At 41.9% G+C, this 20826-nt stretch overlaps 1 protein-coding gene across 1 annotated transcript; it reads right to left on the reverse strand.

Annotated features, from left to right (window-relative positions):
* Positions 1 to 385: 385 nt before the first annotated feature.
* Positions 386 to 19723, reverse strand: MTRF1L (mitochondrial translation release factor 1 like). Its single transcript, XM_083176206.1, has 7 exons — positions 19207 to 19723; positions 16863 to 16942; positions 14744 to 14927; positions 13666 to 13829; positions 10190 to 10307; positions 9616 to 9752; positions 386 to 620 (listed from the first exon to the last, which is right to left on the reverse strand). Exons 1-7 carry the CDS (start codon positions 19706 to 19708, stop codon positions 417 to 419), a joined length of 1389 nt encoding a protein of 462 aa, XP_083032332.1. The 5' UTR covers positions 19709 to 19723; the 3' UTR covers positions 386 to 416.
* Positions 19724 to 20826: the final 1103 nt, after the last annotated feature.

Below are 20826 nucleotides of genomic sequence, written 5' to 3' on the forward strand. Positions count from 1 at the left end.
GGAGCCCGCTAATATAAATCAGTCTCCACTGACTGATATTTGTGAGCCCAGGAGAAATCATTTGCAGGTCACTGACCATTGAATTATTTCTCCTGACCTGGACACATCCGAGGGGATGTGTTTTTGTAACACATCCCCTTGCTGGATGTGAGGGTATAAGGCGGAGGGGCGGAAATTCAGCAGAGCAGCACCACAACTGCGTGGTAAGCGGTGAGCTTTGCAGCTTACCAAGCAGATCAGAATCAAGGCCTAATTCCACGATGGTAACATTACACTTACCAACAATATACAGTGAAATCATACTTGCTGTGAGGCTCACCTGCTATATGTCAAGCAATATTCTACATAATCAAGTCACTCGTACAATTAAATACAAGGCAAAAACTTAAATAGTAAAATACAACCAGTACCTTTATTTATAAATGTTCGTTAGAAATAATTTCCACGAGAGATTCATAAATAGCGAATTCACTGAGATCCTGAATCATCTCATCTAAAAGTTCATCACCAAGCAAGAATCCTTCCAGGTCATGTACAGATTTGCCGAGTCGATGGTCTGTAACTCGGTCCTGAGGGAAGTTGTATGTTCGGATTTTTTCTGATCTTCCTTTTGTTCCCACCTGGAGAACATAAATTAAAATATTCAATAAAGATTAAAAACTGAAAAAGTTTTATACCCAACATACATAAACAAGTAATTTAAGCAGAAGTAGACAAGTGTCCAATAAGGCTGCTCTTTTGAAAACCAAAAGCACAATGTAAGACTTCAAGGTATTGGTCAGCCTATACTCTTGCTCATAGCGGCTATATGGGAACTTAAAAGAAATGTGTCTTCTATATACATAGGCCCATATTTTTTTGTGCCCTATATACATAGGGCACAAAAAAACTGTCTAGAACAGTGGTAGCCAACTCCAGTCCTCGAGAGCTACCAACAGTTCACATTTTCCAGACAACCTAGCTGCTGCACAGGTGCACTTATTACTCACTGACACATTTTTAAAGATCCACAGGTGGAGCTAATTACTTCACTTGTGATTCTGTGAGGAGACCTGCAAAACATTAACTGTTGGTAACTCTTGAGGACTGGAGTTGCCTACCCCAGGTCTAGAACAAACATGTTGCCATACAAGGGAGCAATATATACGGTACTTATATTTTCTTCTACGATCCCCATGGCAGCCATAACACTGGGATATCCTCCCTCTCCTCTAGTTTAGACAGGATGTTTTTCTAGGGACCGCCCACCTGGTGGTATATAACCTCACTCCTCCCCTTCCTCCTTGTCTTTTTCTCCTGTCTCCTAACTAGTTTGGATAGGTAGGGAGTGTTATTTTTCTTTCCAACTAGGGCTTACCTCTATCTCAGCATGGAGCTGAAAGGGGTGGCTCCCCGGGGGGAAGAAGAGTATCCGGGAGTGTGGCCTGAATAGAATCCTGCCCGTTGTATACTAGAATTTGGTACTTTTTAGGGAGTGTGGCCTTTATAGAGTCCTGCCTGTCTGTTTATTCGGCTGTAGCTGCCAAAACTGCACTGGAGCCGCATTGAGGATTGCGGAAGCCGAGAGTACCAAGCCACGATGGCGCCAAGGGCCATTATGTATCTGCAGTTCACCAAGTGCAAAGAGCCACATGTCTGCTACTGAATGGCCAGAGAGCCCTGCTGTGCACAGGACCCCAGTACAGCAACTGCCAGATGCTGTGTCGCGTCCCTGGCACTTATGATCAGCGCTATTCTTACTATATCTGGCATCTTCCTAAGTCCAGAAGGCCGTGCCAGGGGGTACGCATGTGCAGAAGGAATACATATTTTAAAATGGCACTCAGATGCCTATTCTTGCAGCAAAAAATGCTAGAAGCAAGTCTCTCCTTGTGCTGGAGCACTGGAAAGATGGAAATGCCTTCCCCCCCAAAAGCCTGAAAATGCCCAAACGAGGTAAGCCCCTTTTTAAGGGCATTAGTGTTTTTATTTCTATTTAGCTGGTTAGTGATAGGCTATTTTTGTTATCTTTCTTAATGTGCCTGCACCTAAGAGAAATCCAGCTCCTTTCTCTGCATCTCTGTGATGACTGTGAGGAACAAGCTGCAGCTGTGTCTAGTCAACCTAATCTATTGCATTGGAGTTGCAGGGTTATAAGAGGTCAAGATCTCAGGCTGGTTTTAACTATGAAGGTGCTGTTTTTCCTGGAGAGGTTTCCAGTTATGGATCTGGAGAGATAAAGTTACCAGGATCTTTAATATCGTTATGGTAGAAAGTATGTTGAAAACATTTGTAAAACCATAAACTATAAAGTTTAAGTATAAATGTGGCCTTCAGAAAATCAAGACCTTTTTATTTGACTATAGATCCTAAGACCTACAGCATTCCATGCTGCATAGGCCCGATCCCTACAGCCATACCACTCTGCATAGGCCCGATCTCAGCTGATCTTGGCAGCTAAGGAGTGTTTGAGTGGAGGCTTTCCTATTCATTAAGTGATGAAGGGGTTAATATCCAAGGAATGGCAGAACCTTGATAAAAAAGCAAGGACAATTATCCATGGTAGAACACCTGTATCCTATTGGTGATGAGCAAATCCTGAACTGGTGTATTATACCTTAAGTAGATGCTGCTACTGAATGAACTTCAGGAACTACTATACCTTGGAGGAGAATGTGTCCTTTAAGGACGCTGTTGATAGAAGTTTGGAGAATTCCCTTAAATTGCATGTTCCTTCTGCAGTGGCCATTAACTCTTTTGAGTGTTAACATTTGTGGGAGATGTGCAAAAAATCAGCTATAAAAAAAAAAAAAAAAATAGCACAGCTCACATTTGTTTTAAAAAAATTATATATATCTATCCTATATAAGCCAAACATTACAAGTCATTATGATTAATAGAAATGCTTTTTTGGCAATGTCGCATGTGTTGGCTGATTCACTTGGCACTCAAGGGGTTAAATTTGGGTGTATCCATTTTCAGCATCTAGGTCTCTGAGTTTGGTGCTCTTCTGTGCATACTGATTATAGGATATATATTAAAAAAAAAAAAAAAAAAAATTCAACCACTCTGCATAATTTCTATGTAAAGCCTCTCTGGATGTGGTCTTGTTCTCAGCTTGGTCCATGGCTGCTGGAGTTACTGCAAGAAGAGTATTGAGGTTACTTATGTGACGTGCAGATGCACATTTAAAAAAAAAAAAAAAACAGACTGGCTACTTTTACTCTCGGAAGATTCTCTGCTACTTAGCAGGATGCTGGGATTCTTAAGCTTACGGGACAGTCTGTCAGACTACCCCAGAAAGACTGAATAGATTCCTCTACCTAAATCATCCAGACAACAGTTTAATGATGTCAAGAGCTATAGACTAGGCTGACAAGATAGCGGAAGAGGATCTTTGGAAAATCACAACATTCCTTTGGCAGTCATATAGGAAGAACCCAGATAATGTTAACAGCTGTATTCTAGTAGGAGTCTGGGTTCTGACTTTTGTAGAAAAGTGTAAAATGTCTATTCATGACAAATGGGTCATTGGTGTAATTCAACAAGACTACAACATATCATTTCTACAGTATCCAAAGGGAAATTTTTTATTTTATTTTGAGTCCAGACTGCCGGGAAGTGAATAGAATCGTTACCCAGAGAACAAAAGGCCTTTACTCCAACCCGTCTTTAGGGAAGATAGGTACAGGAGGATTGAGAGTTATCTTGGATAAAGCTCCTAAATACATTGTCAGGGTAAGAAAATTTCAGTCTGAAAAACATACTGTACTGTATTATATACCAGTCAGTCAAGAAGACAAGAAGTTCCTACTATTCTGTATACAGGACTGATGCTTCCTATTTACCTGCCTACCATTGGCCTAGCTACATTGCCAAGAATATTTACAAGGGGTCTAATTACCTTGATCGCACATCTGGGAGAGCAGTGTATTCAGATTGGCCATATTTAAACAATGTTCTGGTTGCAGCCAGTTCAGAAGAAGTAAGAAATTATGTAATAAAGTTCCTGCAGCGCCATGGTTGGATCATAAATTGTGAGGAAAGGCAGTTGCATCCAACTCAGGACAGTCAATTTTTGGGTGTACATGTAGACATGAAGAAAAGTACTCTTTTTCAAAAGAAAGAAGTTCAAGGACCCAGAGTCTAACACAGAGGCTGATGATCTTCTTTAAATCTTGGTATCAAACTCCTAGGAAGTATGAAGATATGAAGATAAGAAGTTGGAGTATTTTTCCATATGTAAGAAGTAACTGTTGTCCAGAAACTAGAAACATAAAATTTGACGACCGATAAGAACCATTGGGCCATCTAGTGTGCTCCTTTAAAAATATGAAGTAACTGTACAAAGGTAAAGCATCTCTAGTCTTGTGAGCAAACAAACTTGGCAAACAGCTTTATATCCAGATCAACCTTGGTTTTTTTATACTGACAACAGACACAAGTTAATCAGGCTGGGGAGCGCACATTATACATCGCACAGGATGAGTAAACTGGTCTTTTAAAGAAAGTCTGATGTCGTCAAACTTAAGAGAGGCAAAATATTACTTCAAAGAATAGATCAATGCTTATCTTAGAGTCTTTTCAGCCAATGTTACGGTCATAAGCATATATGAACCATCAAAGGCCGGATGAGAAAATACATTGGCAAATACATCAGCAGAAGCAAAATCCTTTTTGGGAATTGAGCAACAGTTTTCCTGTGGTTCATAAACAAGTTTTGGCAGCCAGATGTGGACCTGATGGCAACTCATGTCAACAAGAAGCAGACGCATTCTATTACAGATTCTATCTTTCCAGAACATATGCAGTAGACACCTTTTCTAATTCGGTTGAATTGTCACCTAGGATATGTGTTACCTCCTTTTTTCCTCTGTCGCATCCTAAAGCCAATAGGATCAGGGGGAGGATATAGCAGTCCTCCCCATTTTGGCCAAGGAGAATGTGGTTCACAACAGCCTTAAAAAAGGCAATGCAGGTACCCTGGACATTACCAATTATGCCAGACCTTCTACATCAGGGTCAGATACACCATCTAAATCCAGCACGATTATGCTTGGAGGATTGGTGATTTGAATGGAACCTGTTAAGTTTTTGTCAGAGCAAGTAACACAGATTCTATTACAAGAGGAATTTTTTTTCGCGCATCTATTATAAGGAACTCTGCGATGGCGCAAGTCCTACAATTCCTGCGTAATGGTTTCTCTCCAGGCCTAACTCTTTCACCCATAGAGGACAGATAGTGGCCTAAGTGTACTCCTAGATAGGAGATTGGCAGATGATATTGTAATTAAGAAATTCTGCCACACCATTAAAATAATGTGTCTGCCCATCAAATCCTTGGTGGTTCCTTGGGACTTGAATTAGGTCGTATGCATTAATGAAAACTCGTTGAACCATTACTAGAAAATCCTCTCAAATTCTTGACTTGGAAGATTGTGTTTTTAGTAGCAATTATGTCTGCGATTGAAGTATGTGATTTATAGGCTTGTGGATTTAAGAACCATACCTAAACCTCTTGCTGGATAAAGTTGTACCTAGGACGCATGCTAATATTTCTACCCTAGGTGATTACTGGTTCCATTGAATCAGGATATTGTACTACTGGCTTTTCATCATGAACCTAAGAACAAGAGAGATGAAGACTGGTATACACCAGACCTAGTCAGAAGTATTGGCATTTACTTAAACAGAATGACATACGATCATCAAAACATTTATTTGTGATCATAAAAGAAAATAAGAAGCTTGTGTTCCCACAATTCAGACCATCTCTATATGGATTAGAGACCTGATTTATATTCATATAAAAAAAAAAAAATTAGGTTTGAGCGGTTCAGGTGTTAATCAAGAAACACTCAACCAGAGCTGTGGAGACTTCATGGCCTAGGAAGACTCCGGTTTCCAGAAAGGACATTTGTGAAGCAACACCTTGGTCATCTATTCATACGTTCTCTAAACATTATGCTTTAAATGTTGCTACCGCCCACTTGGGGGTCCTGTCTTGCAAGGTCACTTGCTAAGTAAATCATATTGCATTTATGGTTTCCCACCCTGTATTCTGCTTGGGTATGTCCCAGTGTTATGGCTGCCATGGGGATCGTAGAAGAAAGCAGCGAATTATACTCACCGATAATTCCATTTCTTCTTAGAGATCCCATGGCAGCCATCAGAATGCCCTCCCCTTGTAGTGTTTTTCCAGGGACCTAAATACGGAGACACTCGAAAGACAAGGAGGAAGGGGAGGAGTGAGGTTATATACCACCAGGTGGGCGGTCCCTAGAAAAACATCCTGTCTAAACTAGAGGAGAGGGAGGATATCCCAGTGTTATGGCTGCCATGGGATCTCTAAGAAGAAATGGAATTATCGGTGAGTATAATTCGCTGCTTTCTCTGTGCTGGGTAAATACTGGCTGCTTTCGCATGTAGCCAACAAATGTCATACCCCTTTCAGACATAAGCCTAAAACCTGGGATTCTGCATATGAATGTGCACCAACTCGTGTCCAGCTTATGTCTGAAAGTCTATCTGGGTTCTGTGACTTTGCTAACTGAAGGTTTTCCCAGGACTTGCAACCTAGGTAGACGGCCCAGCTTAGTATTGAAAGATGTGACCCTGGTCTCGCTTAGAAATGAAGCACTTATTGCTCAATTAATGTGCCCTGATAGGCGGTCCTATCACCAACAAGGAAAGCCAGTGCTTGCTACTAAAAATAGGCAAAGCCACGCTCAGCAAGATCGCTCAGGACACATCATTGCGGGTGCATAGTGATGTGTGCTGCGCGATCGTGCTTAAGCACATCATTCAGCAAAATATGTCACCCCCTGTGTATGGGGCTTTACACTTTCACAATAAACTTCAGTATTTAAGGTTCATGCTAGAACGTCCAGGGATGCAGCATGTCCTATTGTCTTACATTAATGATCAATTGGGAACTTGGAAATAGGATTACATTGGCAGGCTGGAGCAGCTGAAAGGCACAGCAGAAGGCTTGCCTCACATTTCACTCACTGCAGCCCAATTCCAGCTTTCTATAGAACTCTCATATCAAGTTCTGTTCTTTTTTCTTTGGCACAGTTCAATTCTGGATCAGTGTGACAATAATTCTGGGTATTCCTAGCATTAGATTAGAGACTTCTTGGTGGTTTTTTATAGAATTGATAACTCTTGGACTAATATCTATCTATCTATCTATCTATCTATATATATATATATGGAATATTGGACTATCAGAAACCTGTACTTCTTACCAAGTGAACCACCCCCATAGTTGAGTAATATATTGGCAACTGCTTCCAGTTGACATGCCAAGTCCCTTATTTTAGGACCACTCTATTCCACAGGTTCTCAAACTGTCCGGAGGAACCCACACAGTGCATGTTTTTCAGGACTCCTCACAGAATCACAAATTAAATAATTAGCTCCACCTGTGGATCTTTTAAAATGTGTCAATGAGTAATGAATGCAGCTGTAAACTTGCCGGGTGACCTGGAAAACGTGAACTGTGTGGGGTCCCTTGCTCTATTCCAGTGGTAGCCAACGCCAGTCCTCGAGAGCTACCAATAGTTCACGTTTTCTAGATCACCTAGCTGGGGCACAGGTGCACTCATTACTGACTGACATTATAAATGATCCACAGGTGGAGCTAATAACTTCACTTATGATTCTGTGAAGAGACCGGGAAAACGTTAACTGTTGGTAGCTTTCGAGGACTGGAGTTGGCTATCCCTGCTCTATTCAAGTGATTTGTAATTGACAATTTTGTTGTCTTCAGAGATCCAGGATAGTGCAAACAGAGCCTCAGATTTTATTGCCAATGTATAGTCTTGAAAAAAAATAAAAAAACACTGCCTTTCTGATTGTAAAGAACAGGGGCAACTGCATTGGGTTAAAGCTTTGACACTTCAGAGTTTAAATGGAAACCAGATAGCATTCAATCAACATGACTTGGCATATTTGTGTTAGAGAAGAACGAAGATCAATCATTGTGGAAGCCTTTGATTTTTACTTTAGCCTGTTAATGCTACGGGCAGTATTCAATGAGAAAAGTTCTCCGTGTTTTGTGGAGAATTTGTGCTTTGTTCGCCTTGGACGGAGCATTTTTCTCTCCAAAAGCGAGCAACCCTATTCAATGTGAAATATTCTCCGTCTTTCTAAGTGATTTTCGCCGTCTCTCTCCGTGTAGAAATTCTCCATCTTTTGATGGAGAGCTGGAATGTGAACTTTTAAACTAAAAGGATTTATTTTTATATTTTGGTGTCAAAAAAGATATTTTGAGGATCACTCACCGCAACGTTGACACTCAAAGGGTTAAGGCCATCTAGGGACAGAAGGATCATTTTGTGTAAAGCTGTGTAGACACTGTGCAATATCGCTGGTAATATGGTCGCTGAGTGACCATACTGTCAGCGATTTGTTCGTGCTGCAGCGATAAATCGTCGGGTGCTTGCTCCTGCCATCAGCTGTTTCCCTCTGCAGCTCCCCCGGCAGAGTCGGCCATCTCTCGAAATACAGATGCCAGAATCCCGACCTCCGCAATGCCGACAAGGGGGGGGGGGGGGGAGGGGTGTCATGGATCGCCCCTGCTTGTGGACTCACAACGGGCCTGGTGCCCTCTATGTAGACACCCATAGAGGGAAAAAGTGCCGGCATTGCGGTGGTCGGGATTCCGGCGTCGGTATTCTGACCGCATCCCGTGTACACAGCTTATTGTTTTACTATTACTTTTCTGGTTTAGAATCCTTTGCATTTCAGCAATACTAGCCTGCTCCAACAATATTTTATTGTTAAATTGAGGCTGGATCTTTCTTGTTTATTTGTAAGAGTCAGCAAAATGGAGTCGTGACCCCATGCTTAGAAGGTCGGGACTTACTTTGGGGTCAGGACCCTAAGTTTGAGTACTGCTGGACTATTGTAAACTAGTACAGTAGATTGAAACATTTAGGGGTTTATGCAGTGTTGACCATTTGCTTGTTTGGGGAATGTATCTTGTATGATTATTGATGACGCATGTATGCACTTCAGACACACCTGCTCTTATTAGCGGACAGGCAGAACTAGGCTGCATCATGGCGCCCTCACATAGGTCAAGGTAAAGACTGAACTTGCAGAGTTAGATGTAATTATCTCTTGCACTTCGTATAGCAAAGGCACAAATGTGCATGGCCGAAGAGTAGTAGCAAACTGAGGCAGGTATTAAATGCTGTGGGCGAGTGGTGACAGCGAGCAGAGCTTCCTGCTCGCTGTCACCACTCACCTTGACAGTATTCAATGCAGCCCCCTCATACGCCAATTCCCCCTCGCTCCATTTTTTGAGCGAGGGGGAATTGGCGTATGCGGCTCCTGAACCAGCGAGACTCGCGGCTAAATACAGCAAGTTTTCTTGCATTAGCCGCAGGTCTCGCTGTTTTGGGGAATTCTCGCCATCCTGTGGCGGCGAGGATTTCCCCAGAACATTGAATAGAGTGAGCGGCTGGCGCTTGGGTTAAACAGCGAGGATCGCTGGTTTTCTGCAATCCTCGCTGTTTAACCCGCTCGCCGCGGCATTGAATACAGCCCTGAGTATACACAGTGCAGATATACGCACATTTGCCTAAGGGTTGAGGCAACAAAATATTCTACATTTTTATTCTTTACCTGGATTTTCCTTGCCATCTGGTACTTATTTGTCTCCTCTTCTAATTTCATATTGTATATCCTTGCACGGAGGACTTTCATAGCGGTCTCTTTATTTTTGGTTTGAGATCTTTCCTGTTGACATTCAGCAACTATGCCTTCAATGCAAAGAGAAACAACATGTTAGATGATAGACACTTCCAAATATTGTTCTCTAATCCTCACTGTAAAACATCTTTGTGAACATAGACACCCAAAAAATTCATGTCGACCTTTTTCCATGTCAACCTTTAGACCATATGACTATCATGAGTCAGCCTATGTTTTATACCATAACCGATAACATTAACCGACAAAATAGTCCATTTACAATTTTTGTACCAAGGGTACCACTAAAGATCACATTAAATTTCCCAGCTCCTCCCCTCAAAAATGCAGCTCTTTTTTTTTTAACACCCAATGTATGGAACTTTAGGCACCTCTAATTTCTCTCAAATTTCAGTAAAACCTTAAAAAAAAATAATAATACACACACACACACACACACACACACACACACACAAAACCTTTACAAACCAGACTGAATATGACCTACCTGTTGGTATATGAACAATCCGTACTGCGCTGTCTGTCGTATTTACATGCTGTCCTCCTGCACCACTTGCTCTTTTGGTTTCTATACGTAAATCTTTAGAATTAATAATTAAATTTATCTGCAAGTATATAATAAAAATGAATTGTTAATGATTATGCAGGATTTACACCCAGAGAAAATATTAGGAAGAAGACTTAACCAGATATGTACATAGCACAGAGGAGAAAATATTATGCTTTTGAAAGAAATCACTGTTGGTTCCCAAACTCGGTCCTCAAGACTGAATATTGTGGATCCTTGTGATAAATATCGGTCCTCAAGACACCAAGCAGTTTACATTTTCCATGCAACCTAGCATGGGCATAGGTGTACTCATTACTCACTGACATTTTAAAAGATCCACAAGTGGAGCCAATTATCTCTCTTATGATTCTGTAAGGAGACCTGGAAAACATGAACTATTTGGGGTCCTGAGGACAGAATTTGAGAACATATGAAATTGTAAATGAATAAAACTATCATTTTGACCAGTCTTGGACTTATTAGGTTAAGCTGGATACACAAATATGTATCTGTCCAAACTATCTGGTAAGAACAAAAATCTGGTAATGTATGGGAGCATACGACAATTGAACATTTGCTCCGAAACACTGAAAAACAGACAATGGTCATTCAGACAAATTGGTTAAATCAATTTGATTTAAAAAATGTATACAAATCATTTTTGTTTCTTTTTTATCTTTGGTATTGAATGGTTGATTGTTATATGCACCATACATTAATAGATTTATGTTCCCATCTGACAGACATATTTGTAGGTGTGTTCCCAGATTTAGTTTGGCAGAAAGATATTTCAGGTGTTTTTAGTTCCATTTTGGCCTAAGCAGGAATAGCCTTGTAAATTAGACTAGTATTGGGGAGTGTGCGGGGGCTGGTAACAGGCAGGGACTAAAGCGGTGTTGCAGACAACAAAGAAAAAAAAAAATCACATAGAACGTGCTGAACATTGTATATAAAAAAGGAAACATATTTATTACACTAATAATCACTGGCCAGTGATATGATACACAATTAAAAATTAAATTAGATTTACAATATAAAAAACATTTGTTTATTTGTTTATGTTTATTTTTTTTAAACGGGTCTTTAAACGGGTAAGAGCCATAAAGACTCTTTCCCACTGCAGCTTTTAAACGGTAAATTACCGTTTAAAAGCTGTTTTTGTCACATTCCCACTTACCCGTTTAAAAACCCGTTTAAGCAGTGTAAAGATAGGGGGGGGGGGAGAATTTTAAAAAAAAAAAAACGGCGTGGGGTCCCCCCCACTGCCGTAACCAGCACCAGGCTGAAAGAGCCGGGGCTGGTAATAAAAAATCAGGAAACCCGACAAATAGGGGTTCCCTGATTTTTTACAACCAGCCCCAGGCTCCAGGTCCGGGGCTGGTTCCCAAAATACGGGGGACAAAATGACTAGGGGTCCCCCGTATTTTAAGAACCAGCCCCAGGCACAACCAGCCAGCAGGGTAATGCCACAGCCGGGGGACACTTATGATATAAGTTCCCGCGGCCAAAGCATTAACCCTACCGACCAGTCAGCCTGGCCAGGGGCCCTGGGGGAGTGGGGACCCCCCCAATAAAGGGGTCCCCCCCCTCCAGGACTTACCTGACCAGGCTGACGCCTGGTGCTGTCCTCGATGCCCCTGGGCGGTGGGCATCGAGCTGATGGTATGGTGTAAAAAATAGAATAAAAACCATTGTCTTTTACTGGTGAACTATGAGTCCCAGCAAGCCTCCCCCGCAAGCTGGGACTTGGAGAACCACAAGTCCCAGCCTGCGGGGCATTAAAGGGCCCGCTGGGTCTTGTAGTTCCACAGTAAAAGAAAGAGTTAAATAAACACACTGACACACGTGAAAAATAAAAGTTTAATACATACATAACACATACATACTGATACTTACCTATCTTGAGCCCGTAGGTAGCCCTGGTCCTGATGTCCTGGTCCGTGTCGGCATCTGTATCCATGTCGGCATCCCTGACGGCGACGGCGGTCCGGAGTCCGAAGAAATCCATTTGGGAAGCTGTGGAAGGAAACCATACTCACCTGTCCCAGCGCGACGTAGTCCAGGTAAGGTCTTTGCAAAAAAACAAACCGACACCCCGAAACCAGACCGGACTGACGGAGACGCACGTGTGTTTGTTTACATCGTGCGGCTCCGCCTCCCGAATGCCGCTATTGGCCGCCTTGCGGCCTAGCGGCTCCTGATTGGCCGCTAGGCCGCAAGGCGGCCAATAGCGGCATTCGGGGGCGGAGCCACACGATGTAAACACACCGTGTGGCTCTCTGCCTGTTCGCTTGGTTCGGGTGTTCGGTTTGTTTTTTTTGCAAAGACCTTACCTGGACTACGTCGCGCTGGGACAGGTGAGTATGGTTTCCTTCCACAGCTTCCCAAATGGATTTCTTCGGACTCCGGACCGCCGTCGCCGACAGGGATGCCGACATGGATACAGACGCCGACACGGACCAGGACATCAGGACCAGGGCTACCTACGGGCTCAAGATAAGTAAGTATCAGTATGTATGTGTTATGTATGTATTAAACTTTTATTTTTCACGTGTGTCAGTGTGTTTATTTAACTCTTTCTTTTACTGTGGAACTACAAGACCCAGCGGGCCCTTTAATGCCCCGCAGGCTGGGACTTGTGGTCCTCCAAGTCCCAGCTTGCGGGGGAGGCTTGCTGGGACTCATAGTTCACCAGTAAAAGACAATGGTTTTTATTCTATTTTTTACACCATACCATCAGCTCGATGCCCACCGCCCAGGGGCATCGAGGACAGCACCAGGCTTCAGCCTGGTCAGGTAAGTCCTGGAGGGGGGGGACCCCTTTATTGGGGGGGTCCCCACTCCCCCAGGGCCCCTGGCCAGGCTGACTGGTCGGTAGGGTTAATGCTTTGGCCGCGGGAACTTATATCATAAGTGTCCCCCGGCTGTGGCATTACCCTGCTGGCTGGTTGTGCCTGGGGCTGGTTCTTAAAATACGGGGGACCCCTAGTCATTTTGTCCCCCGTATTTTGGGAACCAGCCCCGGACCTGGAGCCTGGGGCTGGTTGTAAAAAATCAGGGAACCCCTATTTGTCGGGTTTCCTGATTTTTTTAATACCAGCCCCGGCTCCTTCAGCCTGGTGCTGGTTACGGCAGTGGGGGGGGACCCCATGCCGTTTTTTTTTTTAACGTGTAAAGGGCTACCCCTTTCCCACTGCCGAAAAAACGGCTTTTACACGTTAAAAACACTGCTTTTTACACGGGTAACAAAAAACGGTATTTGTTACCCGTGTAAAGCAACCTGGAGCTTTCCCACTGCAGCTCTAGCCGTTTAAAAAGGCTAAAAAAAACGGCATTTACACGTGTAAAGCCTGCAGTGGGAAAGGGGCATGATTTTGAGACTGTTTGAATTGACATTGGTCTGTACTGCTTACCTCATTTGGCTGAGGTAATACAGCAACAGTCATAGTGCTTGTATGAATCCTTCCTTGCCTCTCAGTCTTTGGGACTCGCTGGACCCTGTGCACCCCTCCTTCATATTTCAAATGATTATATACATCATGACCACTGACAATTGCAGATGCACGACGCAATCCACCTAAAAGTACAAGCAAAATTCATCAAGAGGCAGTTACCAGACCACACCCTAAAAATAAAAATATCCACTTTCGAGAGAAGGTTGCATACTACATTTAATTTCAATATAACATTTACACGTATACAATATTCTAAGAGGACAGGTAGAAGAGTTTCTCCTAGCAGCCAGATTCTAACTATGGGCCTTAATTAGCTTGGTTAGCAAAGCAGAAAAACAGCCAATTGGGCAAAACTATGTTGCACTTCAGGTGGGGCAGATGTGGGCATCATGCAAAAGCAGACCGTATTTACCCTGCAGAGAAACAAATGTATTTGCTCCGCATGCATGGCAACGTGGTTTGTTCCAGACAAAATTACTTTTTGCTTTACTGAATCGGCCCTATAATTTTACAGAATCTACTATATAAAAGATAGGATCTGTTTGGTTGTAATTGCCAACGTCTCATATATTCCTCTTTAAAAGGTTTGATGAATATTTCCCATAGTTCTATACTGCTTACATAACATGTAACAAGTCCCCAATGTGAGCAGTAGGTTGGACGTTTCTACATTAAACCAGTGTTCAGCATGCAGAGGTTTTACTCATTCCATAAGATTTCTAAACCCAAACGGTTCCTCCATTCTCCAGCTCTTTTATGGAGACAGATGAGTTTTTGTTGTTGTAACATTTATCTAAACTGTCCATGGTTGCATTTACAAGCCTTGACAGAACCCACACACACTGCAATATGGATATCACTGCACAGTGTTGAATACCTGTCATTTCCACGCCACCAGTGTGATGCTGAAGCAAGAAGTTGGTCAGACTCCAATTCTTAAATTCATTATTATTTATTAACTTAATACATTTGCCATTTTAGAACATCTGTGCTTGGTTATAGTTAACTAGAAAAAGCTAGTACACCCATACATTACCTATGTCACTGTGGGAGAATTCCAGAATATCAAAACTCCAGTTTTTATGAGCAGCATAACGTTGATACATGTCAAATATATCTGAAGTAAAAAGCATTGCTTCCTGTCCTCCAACACCAGCTGTCACCTCTAGAATAGGATTGCACTCATCCACTTCTTCTCTGGGAATTAGAAGCCAGGCAATCTAGGGAAAAGGGGAATGAATAAAAGGGAAAATTAACTTGAGAAAGCACAGTTACATTTTTAAATAAAATTCAGAATACAGCAGTGCCAGGATGCACAGTCTATATTTATTTAGTATTAACAGTTTATTTTATATTGTAGTGCTGCAAATTCCATTGTGCTTTACAATTTATCAATACCTACATGACAGAGGCCTTGATTTACCAATGGAGTATGACTAGTTGAAGCATTGAACATGTTTTTGACAAACAGAAGGTTGAACACTACAGCCCTGTTCTTTTCCAACTATCAATGGTTATGGTGAAAATGTTGTGGGGTGAAGGCATGGCTTCAGCAGAAACTATTTCATTAGAAAACTAGATAAATTGAAATTGCTATTTTAACCCCTTCCCGACATTTGACGTATATATACACGTCATGGCCGGGATGTACTTCCCGACACATGATGTATATATACACGTCATGACTTTAAACGGTCACCGCGTCCAGAGACGCGGTGACAGAGGGATGATGTCTGCTGTCCCTGACAGCAGACATCCTCCCTCATTGCCCAGGGGGGGCAGCTATGCCCCCCGTTATGGGCGATCGCTGTGATTGGCTGTTCAAACATGAACAGCCAAAATCAGCGTTGAAATGTGCGATGGCTAAAAATTAGACGCTGCTGCCCCCTAGTGTCCAAAAAAAATAAAGGAGGTTAAAATAATGATTTTTTAATAAAGTATAGATATGGTCTTTGTTATTTATTAACTATTTTGAGTGGTATGATTATTTGTCTCACAAGCAGAAAATGTAACATTTTGCAAATAGCAAAATGTTCCATTTTTTTACGACATTTTGGTATTTTTCACACAAAAAAAAAAAATTGTATCGACCCAAATTTACCACTAATTTAAAGTACAATGTGTCACGAGAAAACAATCTCAAAATCACTGGGATAAGTAAAAGCAAAAAAAAGTTATCCCCACTTAAGTGATACATGTCAGATTTGAAAAAAAGGCCTCTGTCAGGAAGGCAAAAACATGCTGCGTCGGGAAGGGGTAGTACAGTTTGGCAATCTTCACGCCATGTTGTATTCTTTTTTCCAGGGTGACAAGTTAATCATACACAGAGTATATACTATAATCCAATGGGTTAATGAGAGACTCTTATATTACACATAAGTCATGGCCTTCTCAGTTACCAAGGGTTACTCCATTGTGGTTTTATGGAAGAATATCAGATTCCACTATTTATCTAGACCATTCTAGAAGATAAAAACTATAAATCCACCCTTCAGTAAATATTCCCCCAGATGCTAATGACTCCAAAATCTGTGAGCATTAATGGGAAATTACATTATGATGACCAAGAGTTGCCACCATCGCTCAGACCTCACAAAATAGTGTTGGACTCCTCCACACAAACATCTATCTAAATCCCAGCCCATTAAATGACTTTATCAGCATTTCCATCACGGTATTTTCAACAACGAAAGATCCAATCCAATCCAATCCAGATCTAAAGCTGTGTACACACGGCTGCGATAGGGGCTAATATTGCTGGGAATATGGTCACTGGCGACCATATTGCCAGTGATGGGAGTGTGCCCCGGCGATAAATTGCCGGGTGCGCGCTCCCATTTTCAGCCCTGTTCTAATCGCTGGTCGCAGGAGCTTGCTCCTGCGACCAGCTGATTACCTCTGCGGCACCGCCGGCAGAGGTTTCTTTTCATCAGCGACCATCTCTGGTCGCTGATGAAAAGGGGACATTGAGTGATATATCGCTCAGGAATATATATTGCCCCGTGTGTGTGCACCTCAACAGTAATTTCAGAGCAATTACTATTAGAGCTATTTGGCTTGGCTCTATTACTTTGCTTGGGATCTATAAGCATTTTCAGGACACAAAAACATATGTAATAGAAACCAGACAAAACATTTTCCTGCACTTACATTACCTGGTAATTCAGATCATTTATCTCCTTCAGGCACAGTGTGATTTCTGTTCTTGCAAGAGCCTTCAAATCTTCATTTTCATCTGTAAAAAAGAAAGGGCACAAATAAAAAGTCATGAGGGGTATTAAGTAAGTAACTTTTTAACATTCATTCTTCCTATATATTGCCATAACAAAGCTTGGGTAGGCTTGCCAACAATCAATAATTTCACACAGTCAATTTACAGAAAACAAGAACAGTAGATGGCAGAAGAATTCCTCTAGAATACCCTTTAGAAAAGAATGCAATTCATTAAACAGAGAAAAAGGATCTCAACTCTACAACTAATCTAAAAACATTGCTGTCAAAAGAAGAGTTGGGGCCAAATGTAATAGGGAGGGAGAATTGGAAAGTGACAGATTTTTGGAGAGTTTTCCCATGTTTTTTTTTTAAAGAAAAAAGAGGCAACCGTTTACACTGAAAAAAAAAACAAAAAAATTAAATAAAAAAAAATGAAAAAAACTCCCAAAAATCTATCACTTTCTGATTCTCACACCCTATTACATTGTCCCTTGGTTTCCAAATCAGATTGAATCGTGCTAATGGAGCCACATAATTGGGTGACAAGACACATCTCACTGGGGTTGGGAACAGTTACAATGACATTTAGGGGGAAATTTACAAAAGGAAATTTGTAAAAAAAATAGGTGTATTTGTATCCAGAAATACACTTATTTTTTACATTTACTATCCCGAAAATACGGCAACTCGTATTCGTATTGATGTGCTATCATTACGAATTTCCGTATTTTCGGGATAGTAAATGTCAAAAGTAAGTGAATTTCTGGATACAAATACACCTATTTTTACAAATTTCCTTTAGTAAATTTCCCCCTTAATGTCTGTAGTTACACAAGAGAGAGCATCCAATCGGATACCGCCTGATCCTCATTGTCCCGTCTGTATACACAGGTTTACATAAAGAATCTGAGACTTCGAAATTTCTACTTTATGACAAACAATCCACATTACCAGATATTGAAAAAGGGGTACTAATATTCTATAAGAAATGGGGATGATATATAGAAACATTCAACCAAGACCTGTGTGGCCAAATATTGAAGATGTTTGACAACACAGAGTGGGGTTTGAGAAGATCGTTGTTAAATGCCTGAAAAGTTTAACGTCTACCTGGAAAAAAAGTTATTGAAAATTTTAACTGAAAAATATACACCATGATATTGTTCAATGACACAATAATACTTTAAGGTCTCAAACCACTACCCCCCCCCCCCCCCCCCCCGCTCCCATCCTACAACCCCCTAGTGTACTACCCCGCACCCATGTCTAGTGTCTTCTATGTTTGACTGTTATGGGTATATGCAAATTATCCTAAAAGCATCCCTCCCATGGTATGCCAATGTACCTCAAAGTTTCTGGTCTTTTTAAAGGCATTTATACTGACTGAGGCCTAGTCGCGGACTTGAACAATGACTTCCTATCAGGTCTGTTCACAAGTCAACACAGAATCAGAGTATATGCGGGTGTTTTAAAACATACACATCTACTCTCTTGGGATGTGCAGAAAATCTTGCAGTTGGTATGCAGTCATACAGACAACATTAAAAATGTCAACACTACTATTGAACACTTTCTGAATGTCAACATAATGAACATAGCAATGTTATACTGTCCATACACTAGTGCAGTGGTTTCCAAACATTTTTGAACCCACGGCACCCCAGAGTATCACTTTTTTTTCACGGCGCCCCAAGGATAAAAAGTTTCTTTTTGAGAAATTTTGAAAAAAATATTTAATGAAGCATTGCGAGCGAAGCGAGCTTTCGGTTCACTTCTAACTGTGTCCATGTCGACTGTGTCGACATTTGGGTAAAAAAACTGTGAAAAAACTCATGTCGACCTTGCAACATGTCGACGGAAAGTCATGATGACTGTTTCACCTGTACATTCTATATGTCGGTATTTTGACCCTGTCGGGATTTTAAATGTCGGGATTTTGTCCTTGTCGGCATTTTGACCCAATCGGGACTTTAACCGTCGGGATTTCATACCGAATCCACTATATATAATTTGTATTGCTCCTGAACCACCAACGTAAGGCAAGGGTCCCGAGGCACTGCACTAGTGTATGGCCATCATAATGCTGGTATGTTCATTTTGTGAAAAACTCAGACTAACGACCTAATGCTTGTGTCGACCTCTTTCATGTGTCAATCTAAGCCATGTCGATCTTCATAGTATCAACCCTATGACCCCAATAGATCTGACTAATTCAGTTCCTAGGTGCATTCCCAATTTCATGGCATGTAAGTTACCTGTCAAATACATACATATATGTTCTCTCACCTCCCAGAAGTTGCTGCAGCTGTTCCAGCTCACTCTCCTTCTGTCTCAGTTGCCGGATGACAGGGAACACACGATTATCTTCCCACCTATTACTCCCTCTGCTCCCCGGGAGTTCTCCCACCTGGGGGCTCGCTGTCATCTGCAGATCATCCGATGCCTCTTCTGCCGCCATCCGTTCTTCCAAGCGCTTCAGGTAACCCGTCCACGCAGCATTCCTGGTCACCTCTTCCAGGGCGGAGATCCGCCGGGTATCAGAAGCAGCAGTCCGGGTGAAGAGGATCCCGGGAAGCCTATACAGAACATCACAGCGTTTATGCCGTAGGTGGCGTGTAATCCCGACATATAGAGCGCACCTCACCAGGCTGCCCAGCATAGCTGCAGCACAGTGACTTTCCCCTCTAACTCGTACAGCAGTGACACGCCGCCATATTGAGAGTGGCAACACACGTGTTGTTCGCTTTTCCTGTCGCATCTCAATGTTATGTTTCATATCGTACGCCATCTAGTGGCTAGTTTGAGAACTATGTTATCAGTAAACGGATCAAATAGGCAGAAATTGCGCAATGCGCATGTCTCGGGGCAGAAGACTTGAACACTTAAAGGAAGTGGAACACTAAACTAAACAAAATTAAAATTAAACATAGAATTTAAAACGCTACTTCCTCATTTCTGCGACCACTGCTTATGCTATGGAACTTATGTAGCGTATGGCGACCGTGAGAGTTATTTTCGGGGGTCAACGCCACCATCTATTACCTTTAGTAAAGGTGTGTAGAGCAAAGCAAGCCACCGAGCCGAAGCGTGGCCAGCGAAGCGAGGCCGTGAGGGGACAATCGCAATTCACGTAGCAGCTAACTTAACTGGCGTAATCGGTGGCCAAAAGATGAGGATATACTGCATTAAACATAATTAATTAAAAATTAACAGTAATTAATTTCGATTTCAATTTTGTTTAGTTGCCTTTGCTGGGTTTTAATACGCTCATATGTAACATTTCATAATCTTGGCTTGTAAACTGGATTTGTATAGAAAGACAGACAGAAGGACACATTTTCCACTTTAATATAGTAGTATACAGGTTGACCCTTTCACACCAGAGAAAAACCCAGATTATTCAGCAAATTCCTAGGTTGAAAAGCTTTAACCCAGTAATTTGTGGGTGGTCAGAAATGGGGTCAGGCTGCACCCAGCAAAATGACCTAGCACTCAAAAATGCCAGGTAATTGCAGAGTGGCCAGTGTGAAAGGGGTATTACTGAGGTGCTAGCATGATGTGGAATAGATAGGGGGATGGTGCGGCGGCACTCCATAGGAATTTGTAATTCAATAACGACTCAGGAAACGAGTTTAAACAGCCAACGTTAAAGCTTGAGGTGCCCTCAATGGGTGAAAGCAATACGTGTTCAAGAAGAAAGTAGACCAATAGTGGTCGACCTTTTGACTGTTGACATAGACACTGTTGACCTATAGTAATGACATCATACTGCATTTTCTACAGTGCATTGCTGTTATAAATTCAAAGAGCAAAATGACTATCAATCATTCAAGTCTGTAAACTGCGGGTCAGGGTCACAGGTAATGGAGCAGAAATGTTTAACCATGAGTGCCACATGAATTTGTT

This window comes from Crinia signifera, chromosome 3 (assembly GCF_055691185.1).
Source record: "Crinia signifera chromosome 3, ASM5569118v1, whole genome shotgun sequence".
Lineage (NCBI taxonomy): Eukaryota > Metazoa > Chordata > Amphibia > Anura > Myobatrachidae > Crinia > Crinia signifera.